This window comes from Dendropsophus ebraccatus, chromosome 5, assembly GCF_027789765.1.
Source record: "Dendropsophus ebraccatus isolate aDenEbr1 chromosome 5, aDenEbr1.pat, whole genome shotgun sequence".
NCBI classification, from domain to species: domain Eukaryota; kingdom Metazoa; phylum Chordata; class Amphibia; order Anura; family Hylidae; genus Dendropsophus; species Dendropsophus ebraccatus.
The window spans coordinates 90,294,300-90,307,142 of NC_091458.1; the positions used below are offsets into that span (position 1 = coordinate 90,294,300).

The 12,843-nt window shown below is 40.3% G+C and overlaps 1 protein-coding gene across 5 annotated transcripts in view; it reads left to right on the plus strand.

Moving 5' to 3' along the window:
- Positions 1-12,843, plus strand: part of FARP1 (FERM, ARH/RhoGEF and pleckstrin domain protein 1) — a 145,914-nt gene that overhangs the window by 127,762 nt on the left and 5,309 nt on the right. For all 5 annotated transcript variants that reach the window (XM_069970694.1, XM_069970692.1, XM_069970695.1 and 2 more), the window contains 11 exons: positions 181-368; positions 514-603; positions 1,680-1,813; positions 3,506-3,587; positions 4,722-4,959; positions 6,063-6,193; positions 8,009-8,077; positions 8,252-8,341; positions 8,770-8,852; positions 9,684-9,796; positions 11,294-11,457. In XM_069970694.1, coding sequence (XP_069826795.1) covers positions 181-368; positions 514-603; positions 1,680-1,813; positions 3,506-3,587; positions 4,722-4,959; positions 6,063-6,193; positions 8,009-8,077; positions 8,252-8,341; positions 8,770-8,852; positions 9,684-9,796; positions 11,294-11,457 — 1,382 coding nt within the window. The remainder of the gene's footprint in view (positions 1-180; positions 369-513; positions 604-1,679; positions 1,814-3,505; positions 3,588-4,721; positions 4,960-6,062; positions 6,194-8,008; positions 8,078-8,251; positions 8,342-8,769; positions 8,853-9,683; positions 9,797-11,293; positions 11,458-12,843) is intronic.

Below are 12,843 nucleotides of genomic sequence, written 5' to 3' on the forward strand. Positions count from 1 at the left end.
TTCATCATTGGTCGAGAATGATAAACTTCTCACTGCATGTATTATTAGCAGCACTCCAGTATATCACAGCTCAGTACATTTCTACCAGTGTGCTTTTACTTGTAGTCTCACTGTAAGACATTGATGTTCATTAACTTGGAAGACAAAGGTGCGCTGAATGCTTCTCTTTTTTCCCTGCAGGTTCTTTAACAGGTAGTCCACACCTTTCAGAGTTATCGATTAACTCTCAAGGAGGAATGACTGGACTCAACTCTACACTGTCCCCAAACTTAAGTCCTGATGGAAAGCCTTCATCTCCTCTAATAAGCCCATTGTTAAATGAACCTATCTGCATCAGAACTGATGATGAGGACGATAGCCGTAAAAAGGTACGCTTTTTATTATAATGCGAGAGGAGAACACAAGCCTTAATAATACATCTTATACCAGTACACTAATTCTCTGCTTTTCTTGTTTAGACTTTACATGTTTAGTATTTTGCTTATATGCTGTTGTTTAACACTTGTCTTCCAGAAATTTCCCACAGACAAAGCCTACTATATTGCTAAAGAGGTTTCAGCTACAGAATGCACCTACCTTAAAGACCTTGAAGTTATTACGGTGGTACGTTTCTAAATTATTTATAAACAAAAACATACATGATGCATACTGAACGCGCCTCATGCAGTGAAATATGCGGCGTGTTGGCTGCCAAGGATACAGACACATGTAAAGCAAAATGGCCATTTCACCAAATTTTTGTAATTCCAATTAACTGGTCGCTGTTTAAACAATCTTTGCATAGATAAATAGTACAATGAAACAATAAATAGTATATTAAAATAATGGTGCTGTTCCTTTATGTACATTCACAAGACACTTATCATGAAAGTTACCTATAACAACAGGCAGGCTTTAAAGGGGTACTCCAGACTGTCCAGAGCAGTAGCAAATCCCCATAGAAAACCTCTCCTGCTCTGGACAGTTCCTGTCTCGGACAGAGGTGGCAACAGAGAGCACTGTTAGCGGCTGACAAGTACTGGAAGACTTGAGATAAGAGCCGGCTCCAGCACTTATGTCCGTTGTCTTTTGCTCCGGCCGCTTCCTCGTCTGAGTGGGGACCCGGGTCGTGAGGTGTCAGGCCCACTCAGCCAATCAGCAGCTTTATCAGTGGCCAGGGGACTGGGAACCAGAGCGAAGGACAGCAGAGCAGGGAGTTAGGTAGGCTCTTTTGAAAAAAAAAAAGTCTAACCCTGGACTTCACCTTTAGGGTGCGTTCACATATACAAGATCTACAGCAGATTTGATGGCCCAAATTTGATTTGCTTTGAACATGCACCTTCAAATCTGTGTCATCAAATCTGCTGCAGATCCTGTACGTGTGAACGCACCCTTAAGTGGGGTTCTGAGTGCCTGTTCTCCCTGTCATATCTATTTAAAAGTTATGAGACAAACTTGCTGCTGTGCCCCTATAGCTAGATCTTGCTGTAGAGACACAGTAGGAATCTTGTCTCCTAAAGTATACCGTAGTTAAATGCGGCACCTAATTCAAAATAAATTTACATAAGAGAAATTACTAATGTGACATTGCTGACCCCCACCACTGCCATATAAAATATTGAGAAGAAGTAAAAAGACGTTTTATTGGCTTTATGTATACTGCAATATAAAATTCTATTATGTGTTTTTTTCTCTTTTAGTGGTTTCAGAATGCAGCAAACAAAGATGACTCCATGCCTGAGCAACTGAAAAGCCTAATTTTCTCCAACTTTGACCCGTTGCATAAATTCCACTCCAATTTTCTAAAGGAAGTTGATCAGCGACTTGCCCTTTGGTAAGATAGGCTTCTTTTATCTTATTCTAAGCATCATTTCTCTATAATGAAAAGACATACAAAGTACTTTCTGCATAACCTCCTCATGGTATTCAAGATCTCTGCATGCATACAATAGGTCTAGAAATGATTTGTATTCATCCAGATCAAAAGAATTTTCAGAGCTGTTTGAGGAAAATCACTCATGGTGCCCTGTGTTGATAGGGTAGTGTGTCACTCAGTGTTCATACAGAAGCAGGAACTCTTTTCAAAAGGGGAATCCCTGCTTCTGTTCACTTGGCAACCCCATGGTAAGTGGTGAATGCTGTATGAATCGGCCACCTACACTAACAAGTACATTTGCTGACCAGGAAATTTGGGGCAGCTATACAAATTTGCTGCTGTACTTAAATATCAAAATTGGAATCTCATGGCTGATTCAGTCGAACTAGATCTGTGACTAATTTCATGAGAGTTGCTCATCTGGTCAGGTCTTGTGATGAATGCAAGTTAGTTCATGGTTAAAGTGACACTGTCACCTCCTTTTTGCATTCTGACATCTCTACACAGGTGTAATGGGTAAATTTAGCGGTTTTCATACCTTCATATCATACGTCATGGTGTTTGTTCAAGTAAAAAGTGTCCTTTTATCAACTGCAGATTGTATTAAGTGGGCGTGGCCTCGTGACATTAGCGACACTTAGCCCCGTCCACAATGGTCCCGCCCCCTTGGCGCCCATTGGTTAGCCGACGTAAAGGGGGTGGGGTCTAGACATTTCTGCTTTTAAAGCATTGGTTTGGTGTCATTGAACAAAATTTTTGTCGTAGAAACATGTACATTTGATGTTACAGAGTCAGCTGCTGGGATTGCTGACCTAATGGCGTGCATCCTCCTATACCATATACTTTGTGGACCCTGATCCAAAGGTGCTTTTGGACTCCTTTTTTGGTCATATTTTGATTGGATGGAGTCTGGGTGTTCCAGTCCCCACCAATCTTTATAACAAGCCGGGAGAATTGCTTGGCTGAGCAATGCATTCCTCATCTCCCAATAGATTCTATAGTAAGTCTATAGAGCAAGATGGGGACATAAGTGTCAGCCGATTGCTGCTTGTAGCAGTCAGTAAAAGTCTGAACACTCAAAGCGATTAGAGCTTTTGACATGCCTTTTTTGACACGTAAAGGGCTGTTTCGCTTGTAATGGGATGATAGTCTTACCTTTACATATTTAACTTGATACTTGGCATTTTGCTTTTTGTTTTGAATGTGTCTTGTGTGCACTTGATTAGCTCATATATCCAGTGGCTATTCAATGAATTAATATAAAATTATGTAAACAAACAGTTTTGCTAGTTCATCTATTTAGTGGTAAATACACGGACAATGCATGATGACTAGTAAGATGTCTGCTGAAGCAGTGTTGAGACTCTCGTACTGTTTGTGTCATTCACCTGTGAGGAAACCAAGTAAAAACATGAAGTGAACATGCAGTAAATAAGTCTTTAGTGTAGTAATATGCTCTCACTGTTATGACAATCCTTTATTGGGGTTGTTACCCATCTTTGCACTGAATCTATTGTCAGTTCAGTAGGAAGCCGATTTTATTGGGTTACTTTTGAAGCCCAATGTGATAGTGAGAGCACATGATTCTGGAAATTGATTCTGCAATGACTCTTACTGAATATATTTTATTCTTTTCTACTGTTTTGACAGGGAAGGCAAATCTAACTCGCATATGAAAAGCGAGAATCAGAAAATTGGGGATGTTATGCTGAAGAACATTCAGGGTATGAAGGTAATGTGAAAACTGTCAATCTTCTTATTGGTCTTCCTGCAAGCAAATCTGATTCAGAATTTGCCTAGATATACTTTGCTGACCAGTAAGGATTTGACAGCTGGAACCCACACAGGTTAAAGGGCACCCTTCAATATTATTTTACCTCTCCATATAACTTATTTCCTACCTGGATTTGTGCAGGAAACTGTAACAAGACACTGCAGTTCAAGGAGCATTTGGTCTAAAATGGCAAGGAAATTATGTCTATACAGCTTTTTTTGTAGACGAAAATATGGCCATAATGTCATCATTAGAGCTGTTAATAAAGAGCATGATCATTATTTTGGGCTGAAATTATCCAAATACGGCTGTATTTTCGCCTCAAACAATGTTGTGTGAACATATTCTAAATGATGGCGCTAAGGAGGTGAATTCTGTAGGATTCTATAGTCTATGGAGCCCATCTCCTGCAGTGAGCAGAGAAGGAGAGAAACGCCTAGCCGAGTGCTTCTTCCTGCTTGTTATAGCGATTAGTGTGCGTTAGTACTCAAGAGATGAACACTTTTGACATTTCTCTATGACATATCTAAGAGAGAAGTCCAACAGCACTATGCTGTATCTGCCTCTGTGATGGAATAAATCTTTAACATCATGAAGCTTACTGGATGCTGTTGGACTCCTTTTCTAGATTGTGTCTCTATGATATGTTAATTTTTTAAAATAAATGACGCTTTATTTAAATAACACTAAGGTTCTACTAGATGGCAGATATTATATAAAAGTGACCAACTACAATCTTATGTCTTTGGGGCTTAAAGAAATTATTCATTGGCTAGATCAATACAGGCTAGTCAAATTGGCCTTCTCATCTTGAGCAGTGCTGGTGAGGTATGACATCTGCTTACTTCTTATCAGTAGAATTGGGTATATTACAGGTGCATTTTTCTATCATACTTTTCTTCATACTCATCATTTAAGAGGTATAACATTTCTGGTATATCCATAGGAGAGGGCAAAGGTCTTCCATAATCCTTGTGAGGATATAGCATTCTGTGCACTTTGTTCTGTTTGGGGTCAGATTTTAGATATGTTCTACTATGTATATTTCTACCAGTCATCTTTTAATGCACTTAACTCTTTCTTTGTCCCCAGCAATTCACAAGTAACCTTCAGAAACACTACGAAGCACTGATAGAACTTGAGAAAGCCATTAAAAACTCACGGAAGCTGGATGTTTTGTGTAGAGACTTTGAGCAAGAAAAGGTTTGCTATCTGCCTCTGAATATGTTTCTCCTCCGACCATTGCACAGACTCATGCACTACAAACAGATTATGGAGAGGCTTTGCAAGCATTACTCCCCAAATCATGTGGATTTCCGGGACACAAGAGGTGAGATATACTGTTGTCTTATGTACCATAGATTATTTCTACAGCGTTTTTATAAGGTATAAGAGCTTGGCACAACTGGTAAGTGTCTCACACATCCACACCATTCTGACTTCTGTGTATTTTCTGACTTCTGTGTATTTTCATAAGTGTGTAAGTCATATTTTCGATCTAATTGGTTTTATACGATAGTCCCCCCAAACCTATATATATATATAATCTGTGTCACCATCCACATTCAACCAATGTAGCTCACAAATCCAGGCAGTTCTACTGTATTTATTGCCTTTTTGTCTGAGCATCATAAGTAAACGTGTATAACAAAACGGGCTTTGAGTTAGAAACCCAGCTAGCTAATAAAGAAATTTGTATTGCATCCTAGTGAAATGACACCCCATTTTGTTGATAGCTAAAGTGGCTTCATTAGGGATCTGAGACAGTAGAGGTCTAGGCCCTGTCCACAGTGCATTACAGTAACTTAAAGGGGCCATTCCCCTTGGGTAAAGTACATGCTGAATCATCCCCTCTCCTGAAGACTTAACAATTTGTTCTATACTTGTTATTACCTTTTCAGTGTTCTCCCCCGAGTCCCCCTCTATCTTCCCCTCCTCCCCCCTCCCTTCCGAGGCGGCTCATGTTAACAACTCGGTATCTGTCTGTTTCTGCACTCACAAGTTTAATCACAAGTTTGAAACAAATTGTTACTCTTCAGGAGGGGGAAATGATTCAGCTTATATTTGAACTGAGGGAAATACCCCTTTAACAGTAGATAACATTAAAGGGACTGTACCATCAGGCCTGGGCTGAAGCACTGGAGGCGGGCTGATCCACCCCCAATGGGAGGAAACCCTAGCCCCTCTATGATACAGCTCCATTGATTCTAATGGAGCAGTGTCATAGAGGGGCAGAGGTTTCCTCCCACTGGGGGTGGGTCAGCCCGCCTCCAGTGCTTCAGCCCAGGCCTGATGGTACAGTCCCTTTAAAGACCACAAATGGTTCTGGCTTGCTGAAATATTACAGCTCCTGCTATGCTTACATTTATTTTACAGACAGTAACTAAATGCTAGGTGAGAATATTGTATTTAAGCTGCATTTTTTTCTAATAGCTGCACTTGCTGAGATCTCAGAATTAGTCGCTCAACTTCATGGGACAATGATAAAGATGGAAAACTTTCAGAAACTACATGAACTTAGAAAGGATGTGACAGGCATTGACAATCTGGTGATACCTGGAAGGGTAAGTGATCGACTCTGAGTACAGACTCTGCTCTATGCCTGTGTTGTTGCAGATCTTCAACTTTTTTTGTATACTTCTTAGTTAGAAGTGAACAACACAGAAACAATTGTTCATATGTACAGTATAAATGATTGAATTCTTTCTGTGCTACTTCGGAACTCGTTTTTTCTTCTTTGGTCATTTTTTTATATTCAAATTCCAATATGTCATTTGAGTGAAGTGAGTGATATAAAAGAAATGTGTGTTGTGAGACACTAAAGGGGTTAATTCTGGATGGTCACTATGTTTCACCTGGGTTCAGCTATTACACTAACTAGGACTGAGGGAAGTTCATGTCTCACTATCTGAGACATGGGAAAAAACAGGGATATGATGTGATCTCCAGCAAAGGTAGTTGCTGGGGATGTATTGATAAAGTGTGTTTGGGCCTTTTTTTTTAGGAATGGATGGCAGGCTTGGTATTGGGGCTGTCCATTCCACTTCCTCCCCTCCAGATATTGTTTGGCATCAGATGCCACAGGTGCTGAGGCTGGATCATCAGCAGGTCCATAAAGTTTTGCAGAGCCATGGGCAGAGTGAGGCTGGGTGCAGCTGAGTGTGCTGGAGGGCTGCTAGCATTATGTTGCGTTTACATGGAACCATTATCGTTCGAATTTTCGCAATAACGATCGCATTTGAGCGATAATCGTTCCGTGTAAACACAGCGAACAATCAAGCGATGAGCAAAAAATCGTTCATTTTGATCTTTCAACATGTTCTCAAATCATTGTTCATTGTTCGCTAAAAATTCCCAGATCGCTTCGTGTAAACAGTCTTTTAACGATTCACCCTATGTAAAAGATGGGCTAAAGCGATCTTTAAAACGATTGCAATAACGATTTTTCTTACGAATCTTCTAACGATTTTTCTAGCGTTTTATTAGTCTTAACGCTGATCGTTATAAAAACCAAATTGTTGCTTCAAAATTGTTAAATGATCGGTGGGGGCGAAATTTCGCTCCGTGTAAACGAAGCATTAGGAGAAGCTTTATACCTGACCAAGGTAAACACTGGACTGTATACAATATGTTATGTTCGTGCGACTGTAGCTAGTCGTAGCGTATAGACAGGGCCGTCTTCTGTTTGGCAATTGCTGGACAAGCAGAGTTTATTTTGTATTATGCCTAAAGTCAGTGCTATTTTTGCTTTTTTTGTATTGTATAATAAACACAGGCAAAGCCTTTACTTGGACTTTAATCGTTTGAGCCTGTTGACTGCTGTTCACACTGCAATTCCACACTCTACTGAGCAAATCCTCCCACAGCGTACAGAGAGTAGTGTATTCAATGCTGCTTAAAAAACATAGTATAATAGTTGGCCCGACATTGTAATATTTATGACATAGTTTACTTAAATTGTCATTACTAGATGTACTAAGAGGTTCCGGTTGGCCATAGCTGCTATCAACCTGGTGACCTGTGATTCTTCAAATATACTGTCCGAATATTACAGCTGTGCAGAGAGCTTTAAAGGGGTATTCTCATCTGGGACATTTATTCTATAACCACAGTATATCTATCTGTGCAGGGGAAGATAGATGGGTGTCCTATTATGTGGCTTAATAAAATGTTCTCTTTGTCTCTTTTTGCATATAATCAATGTCAGGTACCTAATTCCTTAGGAATGGACCTGCACATTTAGTCAAACATGTTTTTATGCACTTCCATTGTATTTTTCTCATCCTTATAGAGGGTACTGTGAACTATTATATTATATACAGTATGCTCTTTATACAATCAAGTGTTTAAAAAAAGTTTTTCTATATATTTGACTCTAGGAGTTTATCAGACTTGGAAGTTTAAGCAAGTTATCTGGGAAAGGCTTACAGCAACGAATGTTCTTTCTGGTAAGTTTATATATTGTGATGAAAAGGGATGATCATTTTAATGAAATTGTATAATGTATGTATCATGTAGTGCCAGGATTTCTTTCCTCTTACATTCTTTTATGTACGTCTGTGTGCTATTGCCATGAGATTTTTGTAAAAGTAAATCTATTCATTTCTTCTACTTTCTTGCAGTTTAATGATGCGTTGTTATACACAAGCAGGGGACTGACATCATCGAATCAGTTCAAAATCCACGGCCAGTTACCCCTGTTCAACATGACGGTAAGGAACCTCCAGTGGTCAGGGCACTACTGTGTCCGCATGTTGTTTTACACACTTAATTTCCATGTGTGTAGAGTAGGTGAAGCTGATTCACTAAAATGTTTCCAAATCTGTACCCTTCTAACCTACACACACTACCAAAGCAAGGGTACTTAAAAATATTGTAACTGTAACATTACTCTTAAACGTCTCTAAAGAGATGGTGGTCACTCTGCAGTCACAGCCCCTAATCGTTGTGCAGATTTTTTATGAAGAGTATATTTAAAAAGGCAACACTATTTAATGTACATGGGAACAAAGTGGTGTACTATATCCATGTTTTCTAAAGTTTCCCTTAAAATCCTTATGTTGCAAAATGTGACACTGTTCTGGACATCATTGATTCTTTCTTTTAAATATAACCTGAATGTATTTTTTTCTTCCTGAAGGTAGAAGAAAGTGACGATGAGTGGGGAGTACCTCACTGCCTTACGTTAAGAAGTCATAACCAAGCTATAGTTGTTGCAGCAAGGTATATACATTTTGTACACGCTCATTCTTTGGACGGATGAAGGAATCCGCCCGTGCATAGAATGGAGTCTATGACACAGGCTGAGACGCGTGCAGGTGCGAGCTGCGGAATGCGTGACGGGTTATCAGTCCCCATTTTGCAGTGTGCACGCAGACTTCATATGTTACACCTCCAAACTACATCCTATTTTTTCCAGTGTGGCCCGTTTTTTGCGTGTAAGAAAAATAAAAAATGTCCATTCTTTATGTGCATTATATGTAAATCACTCCTACAATTCTTCCACTGAAATTATGAGAGCACGTAAAATACTCTTTATACCCATGAAATATTCACACGCATGAAAAGCTTCACAAAAAAAAATTCTAAAATATGTTTTTATTGAGGAAGCTGCTGTTTTTATTTTAAACCATGTGAATGCAGTCAAAGTTCCTTTGCAGACATTTTCTACTGGGGCTTCACCTGGCAGACAAACGTGATGGCAGGGCCTCCCCATCTGTAGTGGACGTCCATGCAAAAATAAAATATATTATGCTAAACTCTGTATAACATTAAAATAAGCTAAACCAAATATTGTTGCAGCCAGAGAGAGAGTATGCAGCTTATAGTCACTTTGTGAAAAGTGCTTCCCAGCTGTACCTCACCAACAGCTAGGGGGCACCTCACAGTTTGTTCTATTCTATGTACACGTTCTTACACCCGCCATTACTATTGCTGCATCCTTGGCTTTCTCATTCTTTCTCTTTCTTGACAAATTACATTTTTACTGATTGTCTTGCTGGTAATATAACTATTTATCATGGTCTGTCTTTCTGTTTAATATACCCCTTCCAGTTCACAAGTTGAAATTGAAAAATGGAGTGAAGATATTCAGATGGCTATTGGTCTAGCAGAAAAAAGTGGTGGTCCTGTCCCTGAGCTAATGGCTGGTAGCCCTCCTGATGGCAGTAAGTTAACAGCCTATGGTCTTCAAGAATCCCCTACAACAAGTAGACTGTCCTTTTGTGCCTAGCTGCAGCATTCCAGAGAATTTCGACCTTAGAGGGGTTTTATGGAATTCAGCATTTTTTAATATATTGATGCTGGTGCATATAAAACAATAAACATGTTATGCTTACCTGTCTGTGCTCCCTCTGAGTCATCCTCTGATTTTGCAGATTTTCCCTGCTAACTGCAGAGCTTCCACTTCCGAGACAAACTCATCTCGGTAGTGACAGCCTGGTCAGCCACTCACTGGCCGCAGGGCTGTCCTAACTCAGTCAGTGATTGGTTGAGCAGGCTGTCACTCCTGAAATGAGCTCATCTTGTAAGTGGAGGCTCTGCAGTCAGCGGGAAAGCCTGAGGAGGACACCGAGGGAGTTTGGACATGTAAGCATAACATGTTTATTGTTATAGATGCACCAGCAGCAATATATAAAAAAAAATGCCAGACAACCCCTTTAACTGCACAAATTGCACAAATAATGATAATGGGCTGCAAGGCACTCATTTGTGGTGCTAGTCGTAAAAGGGCTCCAAGTCAGAAATAAGAAAAGTTGCAAATGTATTGATTTATAGACACATAATCCTAGGAGCATGAATGGAGATATATTAAAAATAGGATATGGTAATATTCCCAATATGGTATAGAGGGATATCCACACAAGCGCTGTGAAATGATGTGTGTTGCTAGTTGTAGAGATGAAAGCCTGAACTTCTTTCAAAATAGGTATATAGTCCAGAAAAAGTACACCCAGCACAATTCCCTAAAAACACGAAGTATACGGCAACTTAAAAAATACATAAAACACTGCTGACTAAATAAAGTCTCTGTAAATGAACATTTCCTAAAAGGGTATGTATCAATAAAACCACAATAAAATTTTCCTGTGCCCCCTGCAGAATTAAGACATAGAATTTGAGCACAGTACTGTATGGTTCAGAATCTGCATCACACACTAGAACATACACACGTGTACCAGCTATGATCCCTAATAGGAATGTATCACAGTATGCCCATGGACTAATGCCTCCTCACCGCAATACGAAATATACTATACTCAGATGGAGAAAGTGCATTGGATCTGCGTAATTCCCTGAGACTGTCTGTATCCTGAGTCCCTGTAACCATGTCCTGTAGTATTCCTCAAGTGGACTCCATGTATGTCCATGTAAGTATAGAAAGATACTGAGTTTAACTCCAATACTGTAGCATCCAACTAGGATTGTCCCCTGGCCGGTAGCAGGACACACTAGTTACAATGTTCCACAACAACAGCCAAAGTCCCAAGTGACGTCACTTTCCTTTGCTATGGATCCTCATATGAGATGAACACATTCTGCACCTGTACATCAGGGTGAGTAGAGCAGTGTAGAATTTAAGAAGGTTTTACCTGTGAAGAGCTATTGATGAATTTTCCTTTATCTGTGTGACATGTATGATGTATATACATTGTGTGTTTCAGAATCCCCAGAGGAGGGTCCAGGAGACCAGGAGTCTGAAGATGATCTAAGTGCTTCTCGCTCATCTCTAGAAAGACAATCACCTCATAGAGGAAACACAACAGTCCATGTCTGCTGGCACCGAAACACAAGTGTCTCTGTCATTGATTTCAGCTTTGCTGTTGAGGTATAGATTTCTCTCTACACCAGCTTAATCTTTTTAACACACAGATTATGCTGACTGGATTCTGGATTTTTTTTAGTCTCTCTGTTTAATACTTTGCAGTGATTTGTGAAGTAATGGTACCTATACAGATAAGAGAGCAGCCTGACATTAGACTGATATCTTTTCAAATCCCTGATACTCTTGACTGAGCATTCATGTGTTCTGAATGGGAAAGAGGGGTAAGCCACTGTCAGACGACTCCTCTGGCAGCTGCTTATGTCTCAAAGAACAAAATCTCTGCAGTTAAAATCCAAAATCACTGATCCTTCTCTCCCTTGATGTCATCTGTTGGAAGGTTCCAACACAAATTAGGCAGATCATCACAAAAATCATTGGGTTTGGCTGACCTCTTTCTAATGTGTATAGGGGCCTTCAAAATTCAGTTTTTTTTCTTATTCAGAAGGATACAATAATAACAAGGAGAGGCATACAAACAAGAGAAGTTCATAGTAATATAGATCCACAAGATCCAGTGAAATGTGATGCTAAAAAAGCAGATAAAGGCTATAAAATAGTATGGGCAGGTAGTCAGAAGAAGAAAACATTAAAAAGCAACATTAACAATTAGATAAGGTAAAAGTTATTTAACAAGGAGGAAAGAAATGAACAGACAACCTTAGTATTCCATGAGCTCGATGGATTGCACAGTAACAGGGTCTTTTTTAGGGTAAAACTAAAGAGGAATATGATGGGTCAATACGATAAAATCAACATTGAGTATATGGAAGAAAGACAGGTATGCAGGTTAAGAAGCTGCTTAAAGGGAACCATTCACCCCGTGTCCCCCGGCAGAAACTGACATACAGTGACATAAAGGTCAATATACTTACCACATCGGTCCCGTCCCGAATCCCGTTGTTGACACAGAGAAATCGCCGATTCTTCTTCTCCCGCCCATTATGGTAATGAGCTGAGATGAGTCCAACGTCCATAGGAAACGACGGACGAGTCCAACTTATTCATGAGGTCCTCTTCTCGTCGCCGCCCATCCACGTCTCCTGGAACTTGATTGACGTCTTCAGTCTTCTGACGAATTCCCGCGCAGGCGCCGTTGCGATGGTCTCGTCACATCTTCTGCGCCTGCGCGGTAAACAGGATACGTGTTCGAGACAGTTGGCACACGCGCAGTAAACAGTGAAGCTGCGGAGCGGCTTCAATTGTAAAGTGCGCATGCACCGAAAACGACTGTCACGGCGCCTGCGCGGGATCCGGCGAGAAGAAAGAAGACGAGGGGGAAGAGGACCCGGCGTCAATCAAGTGTCGGAGGTGGGGAGAAGGCTGGACTTCGGACCCGGCGGCGCTCATTACCATAATGGTCGCGAGAAGAAGAATCGTCGATTTCTCCGT